The sequence below is a fragment of the Vicugna pacos genome, chromosome 2, assembly GCF_048564905.1.
Source record: "Vicugna pacos chromosome 2, VicPac4, whole genome shotgun sequence".
NCBI lineage: Eukaryota > Metazoa > Chordata > Mammalia > Artiodactyla > Camelidae > Vicugna > Vicugna pacos.
In genome coordinates, this window is record NC_132988.1 from 15040766 (window position 1) to 15060796 (window position 20031).

The 20031-nt window shown below is 36.7% G+C and overlaps 1 protein-coding gene across 19 annotated transcripts in view; it reads left to right on the forward strand.

Moving 5' to 3' along the window:
- Positions 1 to 20031, forward strand: part of IQCM (IQ motif containing M) — a 480596-nt gene that overhangs the window by 139778 nt on the left and 320787 nt on the right. For 16 of the 19 annotated variants that reach the window (XR_012079786.1, XR_012079787.1, XM_072975871.1 and 13 more), the window contains 3 exons: positions 3643 to 3866; positions 11757 to 11839; positions 13629 to 13896. Coding sequence is in view for 17 of the 19 variants with exons in the window: in XM_072975871.1 (XP_072831972.1) it covers positions 3833 to 3866; positions 11757 to 11839; positions 13629 to 13896 (385 nt within the window). In the remaining 2 variants the exon portion in view is untranslated. The remainder of the gene's footprint in view (positions 1 to 3642; positions 3867 to 11756; positions 11840 to 13628; positions 13897 to 20031) is intronic. The other 3 variants (XM_072975896.1, XM_072975894.1, XM_072975889.1) reach the window with 2 other exon arrangements.

The window sequence follows — 20031 nt, forward strand, 5'->3', positions numbered from 1 at the left end:
GAAATAGAATTAGAAATCTTTAGCATCCCTGTAACCTGATTTAGGAGAGCCTTAAGTTGCATCTACTGAAAAGGTGAAAGGACATTTTCACAAATATGTCCAAGGAGACATGAGGTACCCCTGTCTAGCATGCTGTTGCCATAATTACTCATTACACAGATATTTGTCTATTTATTTACTGCCAGTTTTATTGAGAAATGATTGACATACATTACTGTATAAGTTTAAGGCATATAGCATAATGATTTGATTTGCATATACTGTGAAATGATTCCCACAGTAGGTTCAGATAACTTTCCATTTTTTCATATATGTGCAATAAAAAGAAAAAGGAAAAAAAAGGAAAAAAAAATTCTCCTTGTGTTGAGAACTTTTAGGATTTACTCTCATAACAACTTTCCTGTATATCATTCAACATTGTTAGCTATAGTCATCATGTTGTATATTACATTCCTAGTTCTTATTTATCCTATAATTGGAAGTTTGCATCTTTTAGCCACCTTCCTCCAGTCCCCCTGCTCCATTTTCTCCCCCTGTTCAGCATCTGAGAACCACAAGTCTGGTCTCTTTTTCTATAAGTTTTTTGTTTGTTTGTTTGTTTTAGATTCTATGTATAAGTGAGATGATACAGTAATTTCTCTTTTTCTGTCTGACTTATTTCACATAGCATAATGACTTTAAGGTCTATCCATATCACAGTTGGTAGAATTTCTTAGTTTTTTATGGCTGAATAAAATTTCATTGTGTATATACCACAACTTCTTTATCCATTCATCCATTGATGGACACTTATGTTGCTTCTCTGTGTTGACTATTACAAATAATTCTGCTATGAACATGGGAGTACAGATATCTTTTTGAGTTAGTGTTTTTGTTTCCTTTGGATATAATCCCAGAAATGGAACTGCTGGATCATATGGCAGTTTTATTTTTAGTTTTTTAAGGGTTCTATACACTATTTTCCATAAGGGCTGTACCAGTTTACAATCCCACCAGCAGTGTACAGGGGTCCCCTTTTCTCTACATCCACACCAGCATTTATTATCTCTTATCTTTTTGATGATGGCCATTCTGGTAGAAGTGAGGTGATATCTCATTGTGGTTTTAATTTGCATTTCCCTAATGATTAGTGATGTTGCACATGTTTCATGTACTTGTTAGCCTTTCATATATCTTCTTTGGGGAAATGTCTGTTCAGGTCCTTTGCCCTTCTTTTAATTGAGGTTTTTTTTGCTCTTGATGAATTTCATGAATTCTTTATATATTTTGGATATTAACCTCTTATCAGATGTGTGGTTTGCAAATATTTTTTCCCATTCTGTAAGTAAGGAAAAATTTCAAAAATTTTTTGAAATTCTACATGCGAGGCCCTGTTCAAGGCCCTGGGAATACAGCAAGGAAAAAACCCAAAACCCTTACCTTTTTGGAATTTAAATTCCAGAACACTAATTATATCAGTGCTCTGTTCAAAATCTTTGTTGTCCATTTCAGCAGTATAAATTTTAGCCCTCTGCTTAAATCAAATAGACCTACTACTTGCTGTCCCCCAAACCACATTTATTCTTACCTCCTTGCATTTGCTTGTGCTAATTCTCTCAGCTGCCTGCTTCTCTGTTCCTCTTACGTGGGCCAGTCTCACCCCCTCAGGACTGACTCAGGAGCATAGTGGTTTGCTAGCCAGCATCCAGTTCTAACTGGTTGATGCTTCTGCTGAACCAGTTTTTCACTATTTCACTATTATAAACGTTTCACTGCTACCCCTGTACCCACCCTTCCAGGTGTAGCTCCGTCTCTCTTGAACTTTTCCTAGGTTCCCTTCTCCGACTTCAGTGATCTCATCTTCATTAGAACTCGTGGCACTCACGGGTTTATATGATTTATTTTACAAAGCTCGCAGACTTTCTTATGGCATCTAACATATAGTTGTCTGCGTTTTATTTAAAAATTTGACATATGCTTTTGTCTTTTCTTGCAAAATAGATAGCATTCTCTTTGCACGGGTTGGGCACTAAATATGCACATTTTAATTGATCAATGCATTGGGAGGGACTCAGCATCTCATAACTGTCTGCTGGGGACTTGAAGTGGAGAGGGACCCTATCTGCTGATATTCTGTGTCAGTGTGCTTATCTTTAAACAGTTCCATCCTCCAGGGCCTTCTTCCACCCCTAGTTCCTGTCTCACAGTTGTCCCCCATCACCTCGGGTTTGTGGAGGCATTACCATGCCAACACCCCTTAGGATGCTTGGCTAGTTTTGTGCATTAAAAGGACAGTGGGGTATCTTGCTTGCCAGCCAATTTAATGCAGGCTGACACTCCTGGCACACTGAATTAAGGTGGAGGAGCCAACTGCCTCAGAGAAGAGTCCATTTTTATGGAGATTAAAACACGAACATGATGGAGCACAAAACACCTTTATTTTCTTCTTTTATTTAAATGGAAAGAAGGCAGTAATTAAGCCAGACCAGAAGATGAGTTCTGATTGTTAATTGCTAAGGGAGGTGCAGTCTTTTGATTTATCCCAGTCATTTGTACAGCTCGGCAGATGAGGTACATAGTGTATGCCCTTGCCCACCATATAAGGCTGACAATTTGAGAATTAATCATTTTTGATTGTTCCAGATTTGTCATTTTAAAACTCTAACTGCAATAGTTTTTTCCCCCTCTGGGTAGAAGCTGAGGAAAAGTACTGTAGCTTTTTATCTAGGAGCATGTGGCTACAGAGTCATGACTTCCATAGAGCAAATCTGGCTTACAGATGTACTCAAATAGTCCCCAAATTATTTAACAGGTCTCAAATACTTCACCACAGTTTGATGATCTAGTCAGCTAAATGAGCAGTTATACTTGGAGTTTTAGAACAAGAGTCACCGTGGGGTTCTGTAAAGTATTTAAATATTTCGGGAACCTTTAAAAAATATAGATGTCTAAGCCCCACTCTAGACATTGATATATTTTAAATACTCCCCACCCTCTCTCCAGGCAACTCTAATAATCATCCAGTGTCGAGTATCTCTGGTATAAAGTATTGTTTGGTTCAAGGCAGTAGGAGTTTAATTGGGAATATTAGACTTCTGTTTACATCTATTCTTTGCCTTTTTAGCTCCTTACACAGGAGCATGTGATACATTTCAAGTGAGAGGCATGGACCACATAATTACCAAGTTTAAGGGAGGAACAGATCATTAGAGGCTGGGGGTGATCATGAAGTGGGCAGGATTTGAATCTGTGCTTTAAGGATGCAAAGGATAGGTAGGATACAAACATAGAGGTGAGAACAGGACATTCTGAGTGGAAAACTAGCATAAACCTAAGCTCAAGTGTGCAGGCTCACGGCAAGAATGTGTAAGGTATGTGCCAGGGATTAACTGGATATCAATTGGAAAATAGTGAGAAATCAGATGGACCTGCATAGGAACTTGGGCCCAAAGATCTGGATTTGAGTTCTGTACCTGCCACTAAGTAACTGCTTGCATTGACAAGTTACCTCACTTTTCGGAGCTCCCATTGCCAGATCTGCTGAAAGTGGGATGAGAGCGCCTGTCGGTTTGTTTGGAACCAGGAAGGTAATACGTATATAAGCGCTTGATAAACCACAGAGCCCTACCCAACGCTAGCTGTTGTTATTATTGTCTTTTGCAGGGGAAGACATTGAAGGTTTTACAGCAAAGGAGCGATGTGTAAAAAGTTTTCATTATTCATCCTATTTCTTCATGAGCAAGTGAAAGAAGTCGCTAAAATAAAAGTATTTGACACTGAATTACTTAATGTAATTGTGTTTAGGGACTTGGAGCCCAGCGTTCAAAAGAAAGGATCACCCTGACTGCTTACCATGGCTGCAGAGGCTGAGCCTGATAAAGCAGAAAGTGAGTATCTGCACTCACCTACCAACTCAGTGCACAGTACCCGACGCACCAACTGCTTTAAGCAAAGTCTCCTGTTAGTTATTAACTCTCAAAACACTAAATTTATTGGCACATCCTGTAAGAACTTATCATTCCCTTTATTTAAATATAGCCAATTTTTGAGAGCTCTATAGCAACTTAAAAATTTTTTTTAATGGAGGTTCTGGTGATTGAACCCATGATCTTGTGCATGCTAAGCATACACTCTACCACTGAGCTATACCCACCCCCCATAGCAACTTTTAATGTGCTGTCTGACATGGTATTCAGTAGCCATATGTGGCTATTTAGTGCTTGAAATGTGGCTAGTGAAACTAAGGAACTGAGTATTTAATTTTAATTCATTTTCATTTCAATATAAAAACTAAAAATTCAATTATTGGAAAACTTTTAAGCATATTTATGGCAACTTGGGTATGTGAATCTATTTTCTTAGTGGGACGTTTTATCAATACAGATCAAGTATTTCTGATAGAAATCAGCATCTGAACTGAGATGTATGTAAGTGCAAAATACATGATTTTGAAGACAGAACAAAAGAGAATGCAAAATATCTCCTTAATTTTAAATTTTGATTAATGTTGAAATGATAATATTTGGATATATTTTATTTAAATAAAATATTCTATAAAAATTATTATATGTTATTAAAATTAATTTCACCTCTTTTCACTTTAAAAATATGACTACTTGAAATTACTCAGTTACAAATGCAGCTCACAATATTTTTCATTTAGAGCTGATCTAGACTTGGCAACACTTCAAGTAGTCTTAAATTTAGGCTTAGGTAGCATGATTGAGAAACATATAGTGCTGCCCATAGAGCTGAGATTATTAAGATTTTCCACTCTGTTCCCTCCCCTTGGCTCCGTGACCCCAGGCAGTGTATGATACAGGCCAGCTGGCTTCTGAGCAGGACTACGAATAGAATGCTGTGTGGATCACTTTAACTCTCTTCCAATTTGGATACTACAGCACATTTTTCAAGATAGAAAGGGAGAAAGATCCAGGAAGTGGAGGAGGAATGTTCTCTTGTTTCATTTTGCCTTTGGGTCATGCTCATAATTAAATTATATTTGAAGTCTTGCTTCTATGAGCTTGGAATCCCCCTACGACTCCTTAGCAACCCAACCTCTGTCTGAGAAATATTAACATAGAGATTTTTTTTTTGGTGAGGGAGTACATTGTAAAATCTCTCTGAGGTATATATAGGACACCTATTAATCATTTATTGTTGCAGCATATAAGACACTAAAGAAAGAATAAAGAAAGTGGAGAAGTGAGAAAAATTGTAAGAGACAACAGAATGTCTTTAAGTTGGAACTGAAAAGTTGGGTCTTAACACAGTATGTGTTATAGAAAAATTGTTGAATATAGGTTTTAGGAAATGATAGCCATATGCCACTTGAAGTTTGCATGTTGCTTGGTTTTTAAATTTTTTCTGAAAAGAAATTAGAAATACATTTTTTCACCTACAAGTAATAGAATTGAATATAAACTATTTAATTTGAGATTTCTCTCAAAGTGCATCTCTTCACTTTCTAACTTCTACAACTCTTGGCCCTAGAAGTAATGAAAGGATCTTGGTTCTAGCGTCTCTCTACTGCTTCTCCTTTCTAAGTTACTATTGTCTCCTAGCCCTTCACTTGTTTTTTACTTGTTTGGTGTGTGTTTGTTATTTTCAGCCAAGGAATTTTTTTCCTACAAAATAAAATTGAGAAACAGCTCAAATATGTATAACAGGTAAGATCTAAGTTGCTCTGATTGATGAAGAGCCCCCAAGGCAGTGAAATTGATGAAGCACGATTTTAAAACCCTTGCCTGAGTCTGGATTTTATCATTGTGTTATTTCTTTTGGGCTATTTCTATTTTAAATCTTATCTCTATTAATACAATGTAAAGGCTTATTTCTTTAAAGGAAAATTCATACATTAATGAGCTGGCAGTAGCGAGTGTGGGTGATTTATGTTGACCTCTGTCACAGTGTGTTACCGAGGTCGTGACGTTTATTTACAGTTTTTTTCTGGCGTTAGGCTCTAGGCACCTGGAAGGCAGGGATACCAAGTGTCATATTTATTTCAGTACATTTAGCACCAAAATAGCATCTAGGACTTATTAGGTGCTTAACTAATGTATGCTGAACTGAGTCTTACTGAGCGTGAGGTAGGGCTTTTTTTTTTACCACCTGTGAAACCAAACACACAGGCAGTCAGGCACTTACTCTGACTCTATAAACAAGGGTGGCTATAGCCTTGTGGCCATACATCTTTGTTAAGAATATCTTCTTAGTAAATTTTTGTGAAGTCTCTAAAGAACACAGCCTGTTTGTAGGAAGAATAGAACCCTGTGATTAAGGCCAGTTATTTTTGTTATGGTTATTAAAAAAACACATGTTTGCTAGTCCCTAGGTCTTTTTGGATGCAGAAAAGACTTGCTTAATGATTACAATCAAGAAATGGCCAATGGCTCATTCGCTATCATAGTTTCCATAATTAGATTTTTTTCTGGTGTCTTCACTTCAGTGATTTACTAGGCTAATTATACAGAATCTATAAAGCATTAAGAGAAATCTGGAGTTTTATGAACTATTAATCATCATAGCATTAAACTGATGATATATGAAGAGTGGATTTTTTTAAAAGTATAAAATAAATGTAAGAAAAAATTTTAGGCTGGTGAAATCACTTGGCATTAGAGATTCATTTTCTTTCCCTAAGGGAATGTTAATATTTGCACTCATGTTTTAGATAAATTTATTATGACTATTTCAACCTCTTCATGAACTTTATCATAAAATATTTGTTATTGCTTATAATGATTTTTATTGCATTTTGGAGATTTAGTCACTTGAAGATCCAAAGTATGAAGAGATTTTATTATTTGCAAACCTACTAATTAGTTTTGGGTAAAAAGAACTATAATAAGACTAGACTATTTCAAACTGATTTAGAAAGTTGAAATTTATTTTTGGGCTATTGAAGAAATGAAGATGGATTGATGAAATTAGTTATATAAACCTTGTTGGGGAAAAGTTTAACCCAATGATAGTAATACAACTATAACTACAGTAATAATAATTCCTCACAGTTATTGAAAGCTTATATGTGTCAGACACTGTGCTAAGTGCTTTTTAACCAAGTCCAATTTAATCCTCAGAACAACTGTGGGTGTACAGGATATATTAGTATTATTAGTGCCTTCATTTTACAATAAAATATGGTTCATGAACAAATTGGAATTCAGAGCAAAATGATATATGACTCAGGAATGAGAGCCTTTAAAAATTATTTTATATGTTGTGGTTATGTATTTGCAAATAAACAAAGCCTTAATTATAGATTTTTTAACAGAGAAGAAGCAGACCTTGACAACTTACTTTTAATAACTGAAGTGATAATGTGCACTTGAATGTATAAAAGCTGCATGCTTACATGCTTACCAATTGTGAACAAAGAAACAGAAGCCTCAAGGATTATTAACTGGCTGAATTCTTAACGTCAAAGTTGTTTAATTTCTTGTAATTTTAGACTCATTTGTTGAATATATACATATCCTTGGATATTATAAAAATAAAAACAGACTCTAAGGCATTGAGTTATGAGTTATCTTGTGATGCCTGAGAATTTAACTGTTTGGTTCAAAGGCTAATTTTTTAGTTATGGGAGAAAATCAGTACAGCTGCCTCAGCACCTTAAATGACAATGAGGGCTCAGGACTGCTGACTTGCAGTCAATATGTCTATGTCTGTTTCAGGATCTGTGTGAAAGCACATTCTTCTAGTGGTGGCTGCCTTTCTCTGCCCCTTTAAGAACAGTGCCGGATCTTGTTTTGTTTGAGAGCCTCCTGGCCTGACTGTCTGGGCTGGCTGTGGCGGTACCTTGATGAGTCAGAATCTACCTGCTGGCTCCAAAAAGGCCATTAGGGTTGGCAGAGTGTACACTAGCTCCTCCACAGTTCACAGACAGATGAGGATGGCGAATATCAGACACACTGGTCAACAAAGAGCCCAGCGAGGAAGAAAATGCTACCTTGGGAATTTAACTCCTCTGTCAAAGACCAAGTTTTAGTTATGAACTGGAGAATCAGGATGGCTCTATCAGCACATTAAATCACAATAAGGGCAAAGGATTGCTGGCTTGAAATGAAAGTGTCTTAGTCCACTCAGGATGCTGTAACAAAATATCATAATGTGGGTGACTTATAAACAACAGGAATTTATTTCTCTTGGAAGTCCATCCAAGATCCTGGTGTCAGCATATTTGTTGTCTGGTAAAGGCCTGCTTCCTCACTGATGGCTGTCTTCTCACCATATGCTTGCATGGTACAAGGGGCTGTGTAGCTTTCTGGGGTCTCTTTTGTAAGAGCACTAATCTCAATCATGAGGACTCCACCCTCATAGACTAATCACTTGCCAAAGGGCCCACCTCCTAATACCATCACTTTGGGCATTAGGTTTCAACATATGAATTTTGGATGGACACATATATCCAGTCCATAGCAGAAAGTGTCAATAAACTATGAGTACTTCACTAGGGTGACCAGCCAAACCTCAGAGGAGTCTCCAGTACTCTCAAGGAGTGCATGAAATTAGAAAAACCAACAGATATGTTTAAAAAAAAACACAAAAAAATAACAAGTACCTCAGGAGGCCAGCACTTTGTGGGCACCTGGTTGACTGACTTTAGAGGGCAGTTGGGCCCCCTTATCTCAGAGCTTTATCTGAAAATGAAGACTAGATTATCTCTTAAGGTCTTGTTTCGAATGAAGATGCAATAGTTTTCGTGAAAGTACATTTTCACCAAAAACTAATGACTTAATCAGTCATTACATATATTAATAAACAATGTTGTTTTTCATGTGTATGACACAGGGCATTATAAGTAATTACAAAGGAGGTTTGATTAGTCGGAAGAAGGAAATTAAAGGAGAAAAGATTGTCATGAGAGGAGAAACGAAGAGGATAATTTGTGGTCACACCTTGTAATAGTTCACTGCCCTGCCTCTGAGAACTAAGTGGTCTGGTTAGAAGGCCCCTCAAAGTACCTTTAGATTTTAGTTGAAATTTGATGAAATAGACAGTTTAAATTTCTGAACTCTTGTCTCTTCCATGTGGGGACAGTGTGTCTTATGGCTTTGGATAGTAAAATTTATATGAGCCATTTTATGATTCACATGTGACTTTGTGATCCCATCTCTTCAAAGAATATGTACACTTCTTCAGAAGCATGTGTCTGAAGTCTTGACAACTACTTTGGGAAAGAAGATTAAAAAAAAATCTATCAATCATTATCCTTAGACATATGTAGACAGCCTTGAATGGGGGGAGATACAGTGGCAAGTGTGGGAGAACAGGGAGATTTGAGTTTGGTAATGACTTTACAGCACCTTCCATAGGTAAGAGTGGAAGGATAGGGGAAGACAGAAAGCAAGGGGAGAGTTGTTTTTTCTAGAATAACTACCGAGTGACAGTTCCATACCCAATGATGGGACATCTTAGTAGATACTTCCCTTAGTAGCATCTTAGAAACACTTACTAGTGTGTCTAACCTAACACTTTTAAGGTGGCTTAGAGTCCAGTTGTCCCTCCCCTTCATTGCTAGGGTCTCCCCCAGCTCTAGTCCTCGGGATGCCATTGCCCCAAAGTTACAGCTGCCTGTGGCCCACGAGTCTACATGGTAAAAAACAAGGAGACATTTTGTGAGAGAATGAAGAGTTTGCCCTAGTATTTCATTATGAAATATTCAAACATATAGCAAAATTGAAAGGATTTTAAATCAACACCCCTAGACCTACCACCCAGTGCTTACCAGTAATGTTTTATTGTATTTGATTTATCACATATCCATCCTTCAACATGCACGTAAACACATACCCTTAGTCAGATTTCAGTAGTTGTTTTTAGTTCTTCTGTTGATGTAAAATGTACTACAGTGAGATGCAGAAATCTTAGGTGTACATTCACTGAGTTGTGATACTATGCCTATGTAATCTACTGTGTATCAAGATATAGAATACTGTCATCACCCAGAAATTTCCTTCATGTCCCATCTCAGTCAATCCATGAAGAATCACTGTTCTGGCCTTTCTTTCTCCTATATATTAGCTTTGTTGACACTGTAATTTCAGATAGCTGGAACCATGCAGTATTTTTTTTGTCATTATGCTTACTTGGCATAATGTTTTTGAGATTCATTCATGCTGTGTATATCAGTAGTTGGATTCTTTTGTTGTTGTTGTTGCTGAGTAGTATTTTATTGTAGGAGTATACCATGGTTTATTTACTCATCTCTTGTTGATGCCCATCTGGGCTGTTTCCAATTTGGAACTATTATAAATAAAGTTGCTATGAGCATTTTTGTATGAGTCTTTTGTAAATAATATGTTCCATTCTCATTGGTAAACACCTAGGAGTGGGATTGCTCAGTTACAGGGTAGGTGTATATTAGGTTTTATAAGAAATTGCTATATCTTTTCCAAACTGATTATCTTGTTTTACATTTCCACCAAGGACACTTGAGGGCTCCGGTAGCTCACCAGTGTTGATTGTTATGTCTTTTTCATTTTAGCCATTCTGGTGGGTATGTGGTGGTATCTGCTATGGTCTGAATGCTTCTGTCCCACTAAAACTTGGATGTTGAGATCATAACCCCCAAAGGTGATGGTATTAGGAGGTGGGGCCTTTGGAAGGGGATTAGGTCATGGGGATGGAGCCCTTGTGAATGGGATTAGTGCTGGTATGAAAGAGGGCCCACAGACCTTCCTATGCCCTTCCACCATGTGAGGATACCACTGGGCATCTGTGACCAGGAAGAGGGCCCCCACTTTACCATGCTGGCACCCGGATCTTGGATTTCAGCCTCCAGAACTGACATAAATAAATTTTTGTTATTTACAAGTTACCCAGTCTGTGGCATATTGTTATAGCCGCCCAGATAGACTAAAATAATGTCTTTTTGTGATTTTGATTAGCATGAAGGTAGAGTTTTTAATTGCTTAAAATTAAGTGGGTGAGAAGAAGAGAGAGAAAATCTTGAACCTAAGAGTTCTAAAGGAGGCATAGTCATAGAAATGAGGAGCACACTGACTAGACAGAAAAGCCAATTTGAGAAAGCAATATATTTAAATTTTACCGAGTCCAGGTTAAGAGAAGGAAGTCAAGAAACACATAAATGTCAGAATCATCTAATAAAGGAAACGTATAAGAAGGAAATCTTAGACAAGACTAAATGGAGATGATACATTCTATGTACACGCTATGGAATTCTATACATAGCTGTCAGTAAATTGAATAAATTAAGAATCTTAGAAAATTTAAATGAGAAGAGTTATCATTATAATGTTATCCATTTGTAGGTATGTGTATTTTTTATTTCAATGATGTTTCTACTTAATAAACCTTTTGAGTTTTATTTTACAATGATAATTTTATCAACAAGTTGTAAGGTAAATACCCTTGAAGAAATGTACAGCTATATTAATTAGTCATCAGGTATAGACAACACAGATTTATCAACAATTTTTGCGTCTACATAATGTTGTGTCTTCTGGAAGAACTTTCAGAACTAAAGGAGATTTCAGTTTTATGTTTTCTTTGGTTTCACTGGACTTTAATAGTTTAGGATACTCTACTTAACTCTGACTAAGCTGTATTTTTTAAAGTAAAATATTACAATACAGGAAAATTAACTTATTTTGCATCCATTTATAATGTCCACTTATAAAATTCTCTTTTTATAATGTCCTGCAAGATTCATAACTCTCCAAATATTAATTTTGTAGTTTTGCCACTTTTCATTAAAAGGTACATTAACTACATTAAAAAAATAAAATGTTTCTGTGTTTCTGTTTTAGGTCCTATATTAGAGATTCCCAAGCAAGATTTTTTTCAAGAAGCAAAAACTCTTATTGCCCAACATTATGAGAAAATAAATGAGGTTAGTGCTTTGCATTTATCTAGCATTATTATTTTTCAGGAATCTAGTCACAATTTTTATATACTACAATGATTGTTCCAGATGATTGCATGCACTCTGATAGATTCTGAATAGAAGAGAAAATGAAATCCTTACTAGATATAAAAATCGATTTCAGATTGCATTTAAAAATAAGATTTTTCAGCTCTGCAGATTATTTAATTGCATATATTTTAAATTTGCACATTTAATTTAATTTTTAATGTTTTCTGTTGATGAAATACCTCAAGTAAATGTCTCTCTTTAAACACAGTTGGACAAAGCTAAACTAGAAAATATGCTGTAAGATGTGTCTCTCCTATGTCACCAGCATGACCTGCTTACCTTTGTCTTCTTCCATATCACTTTGTGTTAGAACTGTTCACCAATCTGATAGCTCCTTAAGGGCAGTGACTATCTTTTTGGAATCGTGTATCTCCATCAGTGAGCTTTGGGTCTGGCTCAATAAACATTTGCTGAATGGTGTAGATTTGGAAGGTGAGAAGGAATGAAAGGGAAAGGGGTGGTAAAGAGACAGGAGAGGGGGTACAGGGTGAGATTTTGGGGGAACACATCTACAGAGGAGATGGGAGATTTGGGGAGCAGCTGTTATTGTGACAAATGGTCCTTTAGGGGACAGGTGAGGGAAGGGGATCTTAGGATGGTTTACTGTGTGCCACACTACCGTATTACCTTTTGAATATGTTTTTAAAATATAATTATAAATAAAGATTTTAAATATTTTTCAAAGCTTACTGTGGTGGGGAAGAGGCTTATAAGTTTTACATGTGTTTCTTTTGCATGGTCCTTTATGCTTAGGCTGGTCATAGATGGTTTTAATCTTGTAATCAACGTTGTTAATATTGGTTAACTAATTTTTCCTTCTAATCAATGAAAAGTACTTTTACATTATATTAATTTCACTGGGAGACATGTGAAATGAAAACTCCACAGTTTGTTCAGAGTTAGCAAGCTATGCCTTAGAACCTTGACCTATTTTTAGAATGTCACCTAATAATAACACCGTAATATTCCATCTTTGGTTACTTGGCAAAATGTAATATTAGCAAGTAAAACCTCCTTATTGGCATCTTGAGTTTTCTACAGTTTTGAATTTGTCTAAACCTTTTCTGGGAGGCAGGGAGCAGTAGCTCTCTATCTGTGGGCCAGAGAATTACCAGACTAGAACAATTATAATTGTTTGGATAATTGTCTGTCAGAGACTTGGGACTATATATTTTTTCATCACTTAAAGTGGTCAAAATTAGTAAGTAGTTAAGTGGGAAAAAGGATCTGAAATACATATCTGATTACTAATATGCTTTTCTTAACCTATCTCCATGTATGAGCAGTTATTTCTGGTTCAACTGAGAGTTTTGGGAGTGTTAGCATTTTTTGGACATTTGAAGAGTCTTCAAAGATGGTTAAAAATAATTAAATTATCCTACGTTTACGTGAAAACTTCTGCTTTGAAATGGATGTTAAGAAGCTGTATTTGAAAATATCACATTTAAGGAAAAAATTATGATTTTAAAATTTACATTTTTGTAAGTTGAATGTAGCACTCATGCTTGTTAAGAGTTTTTGGAGAACTATAAAGGATAAAAGCTAATTTATTTGATTACTATCATGTGCTTTAAGTAAATGTCTGATATAATAAGGTACTTTGGAAATTTATTTGTGAATATAATTTTATTAACTTATGAATAAAATGTATTACAAAATTTTATTATATAATTAATATTAAAATTTATTTTTGTTTTGTTTATAGAGTAAAGTTCAAGGTACTTCTATAAATGTTTTTAGAAATAAACATCAAAAACTGAAATCTAGCAAATTCATACCTTTGGAGATTAAAAAAAAGGAAACACTCGATGTGGTCCAAGAACTTCAGGTAGTGCACAAAAGGATTTGTTTTGCCAAAGACTATTCCAGAAGTGGGCCTTCTGAGGAGCCTCCACAACAAACTTCTTTCAAGGAGCCACACATTTTTAAAGTAAAACAAAAATGCAAGGAGGCTGTAGATCTAATTGTGACAGGTAAGGTTTTGGTGGAGCGAAGTAGTTCAGCAAACCAACAGGCAAAACTATTTGCTTATGGTATGCTTAAATGGAATTTCCATGTTCAAACAAACTCCACACTTTAAATGTTAGCAATGAAAGGTAGGGAGGCATGATTACAAATGCTGCTAACCTCTGGGGGCCGCCAGGAATTGAGAAGAGAGCATCTTAATGGGCAGGAGGAGTGCAGAGGAGGAAAATTGCTTAGCCACGTCTTCCAACAGAGTGCTGTTCCTTCTGTCAGAGACTGTTTAGTCCACTGTTAGGAGAGCAATCAGAGATTTATGGCCCTGAATTCTGTTGAGCGGGGTGGGAAGGTAGGTCACTATTGTGTGTTCCCTCAAAGCCCTAAAAGGATTTTTGGGAGCTATAGAGTTTGCCTTTAAGACAAATTGTGGTAAAGTTTTATCCTCTCTCAGGAACCTGGTAAGGTTGAACCTAGAGGTCTATTTAAGGGAAGTGATACTGTTTTCCTGAGACTAATTTAATTTTTTTCCTGGCTAGAATAAATGACCTTTTAAAATACATTTCTAGTTATATAAGCTTTCATAACTTCATCTATATTTTTCTTCATTTTTGCTTATTATATAGTTAGTCATTCACTTGAATTTTTTTCATTCAATGAGTATCTTCTCTGTAGTAAGCTCTGTTAGGAGTTGGAGAAACAAAGCTTGAAAGGCTCAGAGAGTAATAGTGGGGTAATTCCTTTATCATATAGCATGACAACTGCTGTAATAGTGTAAGTACAAAGCATTATGGAGACACTGAGGAGTAACCGACCAGATACTGGAATGAGAATTTCTCAGACGAGATCTCATTAGAAATCAGTGTTAGCAGAAATTTGTTAAAGGTAGTTGGAAACAGGAGAGGCCATTTTGAACAGTGGGAGAAAAATATTAAAGCTCTAAAGGACAAAAAAGAAAGTGATATGTTGTGCGAAAGGAGAGATATGGTAAGAAATGAAATTGAGAAGATGGGTGAGGGTATATTAGGATGCCAATATAATAGCAGGCCTATGAATTGAACCTATGTATGATGGAAAGCCAATGGTGATTTTAAAGTTGGGGATGGGAAGGGTTGAGGTATGATCAGATCTTTTTGTTAGAAAAAAATAAAACTGACATAGAGGCTTTGGAGAGAATGGTGGCAGAGAAATAAGAGAGGAGGCTGCCCAGGAAAGAGAAGGTCCATGTAAGGAGATGGCAGGGGCCTAAAGGAGGGCAGTGGTGAAGCATGAAGTGTGGGGGTGGGGTGTTACAGCAGCATTTCTCAAAGCGTAGTTTTGAGAACACTTGTCCTCAGTGATTCACCTTGATACAAGGGTTCTTTGGTTAGATAAGTTTGAAAAAATGTATTTACTTCTTGGAGATTCATATATTGAAAGCTCTAAGAAATACTACAAAAAGAAATCTGTTTAATGTTTTTAACCTGGCTGTCATCAATTCCTTTGACCAGAGAATTCCTAAAGAAAGATACTCAAGTCTCTAGACTGGAAAATTAGACAGACACCATTAAGCTGAGATAGGAATTCAGAGGGAGAAGCAGATTTAGGACAGTGAAAAAAGAGGTGGGAAAGATGATAAATATAGTTTTAGACCTGTTAGGTAGACATACATATGGAGATAACCATTAGGAAGTTGAAAATAGCATTTAGGAGAGAGATGGGTGAAGACTGAAGACTGATTTTGGGGGTCAGTAACAAACTAAAATTGTGGGGCTCATGTATGTGTTCAACCAACATTTATTTAGTATGTGAGATATATAGAGATAAAAGATATACTACTTGCCCTTATGAAGTTCAAATTTGATATGTATCATTTATGTGTAGTTGGATGAAGGAGGATAGATAATTACAGTATAGTGTGACTGTAATAAAAAACAAGGTCTACTGTTTCGGAATCAATTGGAAAGATACCTAATTCAGGATTAGGAATAGGGCAGGATTCCCAGATTTAAAGTCTGAAAAATTTTGAAGGATGAATAAGTTTTAACTCAAGAAAGAAGAAAAGTCCTGTCTGGTTAGAGAATCTGGCATCTACATGATAATGGATATCTGAGAAAGTGATTACATTACACTTGAGGGAACTGAAATGCTTTTTACAAAACTGAAACATGAGGATTGGAAAGTAATTAGAGATGAGACTAGAAGTTGAAGAACATTGAATTTGAACCTAAAAGTAATCCAGATGTTTTAGGGAAAAGTTGCAGTGATAAAATTTGCATTTTAAAACATTTACTGGCAGCAGAGATGAGGTATGATTAGTTTTGGAGGCACAGAGACCAATGAGGAGATAGTAATTCATGGGAGAAAGAATGAATTGAATTGAGGTAGTGGCCATGAGGATAGAACTGTGAGGAGAGATTTTAGAGATATTTGAGAAGTAGCGTTATCTACATTTTGTCAACAATAAGGTAGAACATAAGACAGAGGGAAGGCCTGTGGGATTCATAGGCTTAGTGGTACTAAGTGGCAGCATGGTAACAGATGCAGCGCATCGAAGGGTTGGAGATGCATCTTATGTAATGATCAGACTGCCACCGGCAATAACCATGAATCCACTGGCAATAACCTCTGGAATCTAGACCACGTACCTACTGAGCTTGGTAGCTCAAGGTGAAGAAGTTGGAAAATATGTTGGTGGTTTTGGCTGCCTTTGGGAAGTTATTATAAAAAAAAAGATGAACTAAGAAAAGTATTGGCTGGTTTGCAAGTAGAAATGAAAGAGCATAGAGAAGTACCAAGGATTTGGGTCCTTGGTTTTGGGCAGATATCTGCCAAGACTTATCATTGTAACAACAATCAGATTAAAGATATGTTTTCCCCAACCCAGCCCATTGTTTCACATAACCTAAAAATACTTATTATGAAGTTGAGAAACTAAGGCAGGGGGTAGAGAAGTGAAGATACAAAGGAGATGTTAAAACTATGTATTAAAAAAGAACTTTGTGGTTATTGGCATGTAGAATTGGAAGAAAATAGATTAAAATATCTACCAAATATTTTAAAGAGTTTCATTGCCAAAGAAGCCATGAACCTTGATTTAATTGAATGTTCAAAAGTAAAATAACCTGTCTTCATCTGGAAGTGGATCAGAAGGGCTGTGCAATCTTCAAGGAGGATAATAGCAAGATGTGGCCAAGGAGCAGGAAAACCCTTCCCAGAGTGGATCTAGGGACCAGTAGAAAAATGAACAAGGGAGTGCCTCTCAGAACTGAATCCTTTTCTACTCAGAGAACTTCCCCACCTCCAGCTGAGAAGACTGCTCAGTGACTCTCCAGCAGAATTCTATAACTTCTGTGGCCTAGTGATTACTACACATCTTCCCTTTTGCGAGTGGAGTTTTTATTGAGGTTATCCTATATGTGCTCCACTACTGGATGTTGTGTGTTTTGGGGGGAAATTGGAAATAATTTGCGAATTTGGTGCACATTATTACTAGACCAGAGGAATCACATTGGGACCTGATGGAGAAGATTACAAATAACTAGAGATCCTGAGCTCTGAGCTTGATGCAGTGCCTTGGTGGAACTTTGGGTTATCTCCTTTGTGTCCTGTCAGGGTATAAGAATGAGTGGATATTTGATGTTCAAAAGGGCAGACTGTGGCGGACACTTGCTAGATGCTCATCAGACTTATTATATCCTTCTTTTCCTGGGTATTTGGCTAAAATCATTCCTTATGTCCCTTGCAGTTAGGTGGAGCCATATGACCAAGATTTAGCTCAGTGGATTATAGCCAGAAGTGAAGCACATCCATAAAAATGTCTTATGTTGTCCTCCCCACAGGGCTCCCCACATTTTCAAGTATGAGGACTCTTTTTCAACATTCTTAAAACAATTGCAGTTTCATTCATGAGAGAGTGGTAAAAGTGCTTTTAGTATCAATCTGTTGATTGAGTAAATATACAAAACTCGGTGTGGGGAATACAGGAATGAGAAAAACTGATTGTGACTTGCTCTCTCATGGAACTTGCAGTCTAGCTGGAGGAACAGATATTAATTAAATCATCACTTATATGCAGATTAAGAGTGTTTGACATATGAATTGGATTTGGTCTAGAGTCAGCAAAGTCTTCCTAGAGGAAATTTCATTTGAGCTAAGATATGAAAAATGAAAAAAAATTTCTCAGACAAGGAGTAATTCCTGCTTGGAGTTCTAGGCCATGGGAAAACTATTTGCAGTGTCCCAAGTGAAGGAAACACAGAATTGCTTTCAAAGAAATGCAAAAAGAACAAACGTGGCTGCAGTTGGGAAAAGGAGCTGGAGAGGGGTGAGCTGCAGCTGTCTGATAAACAGAACCTTGTAGTCAGTACTGGGCTAGGAAACGTTTAACAACTGGCTATGGTGAGAAGAAGGAGGAAGCCTGATTTAGAGCTTTTGCCAATTTCCATAGTGTAAATACTCTAACGTAGCCAATTTCAAGCAACCGATGTGGCATCACTGATTATGGGAGTTGGGAGATATGCCCAATCTGCTCTTTGGAGCATTTTGACAAACACCATTCTTACAGCTTGAGATCCTCTTGGCTCACTTCTTACTCCAGCCCTTGCTTTAGTGAGGTTCCTGCTCCAGGCTTCCCCAACTCCTTCCTGGCTTGGGACACCCACAGGAATGGGCTCAGCCCTGACATGTGAACAGCCAGAAAGGGAGGAAAAGGACTGGTGGATAAATGTTTCCTCCTTTCTTTCCCTGAGCAGGAGGGTCTCAGTTACATTCTATAAAGCTTCTCAGAAGGTCCCAAGCAGTTAAGCAACTAGTTTCTTGTAGTGATAGTCAACTCAAAAAGGATTCTTACATTTGTTCTCCTTTTTTGTGTTTTTCTCCATCATTTATTTCCTGTTCCCTAAGCTCACTTCCTTAAAATACTTCCTTAAAATATTTTGGTAGCAAGTTGTCAGTATTTGCTGAAAGATTGGATGTGGAGCGTGAGAGAAAGGAAGAGTGAAGGAAGGGTAATTCTTAGGGTTTATGCTTGGTGAACTGGAAGGTAAGAATTACCACTTCCTGAGATGTTGAGGTGCTTATTACATATATACATGAAAATGTCTTACAGGTACTCTGTTATATAAGTGTGGGCTCATAAGAAAGGCTGGGGACATTAACATATAGATCAGTGTCCAGTATTAATATAATAAGAGCTACAAATGTTGTAATGGAAAATTTCCTAGTGGCCACATTAAAAAAGTAAAAAGAAGCAGGCAAAATTAATTTTAATAGTAGATTTATTTACTATATACAAGATATTATCATTTTAATAGTAAATATAAAAATTATTAAAAAGATATTTTACATTTTTTTTATCCTAAGTCTCCAAAATCCAGTGTGTATTGTAGAAATTGGACTAGCCACATTTCAAATGCTCAGTAGCTACTGTTGGTGAGTGTCTGCTGTATTGGAAAACAGAGGTATAGATTTTACTTAAAATCATAAACTTGTCTAAGATCATCCAAGAAGTAAATGTAGATAGAGAAAAAAAATCCAAGGACTAATAAGTCCTGGGGGTTTTCAACATTTAGAGGGCAAGAGGAGGAGTACCCAGCAAAGGAAGTGGTAAAGGAACAGCTTGGAGGGAAATCAGGGAAGTGTGAAATCTGCTACTTATATTTCAGTCGAGGAGGAAGGCCTTTGACAGGAGGAGCAAGGAAAGCTCATCCATTGCTGTTGTAAGGCAAGGTCATGGGCACAAACATAGGCCAACAGGTAGATTAGGTGGTGGGACTGCTTCTATTTTTTCAATGAAATTAGAAGTGAGGTCTTCACTTGAGGATGGGATGGGAAATATTGGAGTTTTGCGGGGCAAAGAGAAGGGTGAAATAATAAAAATCTAGGAAAGTGGGAAAAGATAGTTTGCTGTGAAAAATAAAATCTTCCCTCCCTTTTTTTGAGAGAAAAGAGAATTAGTTGGAAGTCTCAATAAAGATCAAGGAAGAAGTTGACTTTATCTCTAGCCCTAGAGTGTGGAAAGATGGTAAGAAAAGAATAATAACCCCTTGAGAGAGCAGCTGAAGAAGCTGTGTCTTTAGGAAAATAAGGGTTGTAGAACCAGAAGATTGGGGGAACATATAGAGAACATAGCTAGGATATCAATTCAGCAGATGAAAATCTGGGGTTTC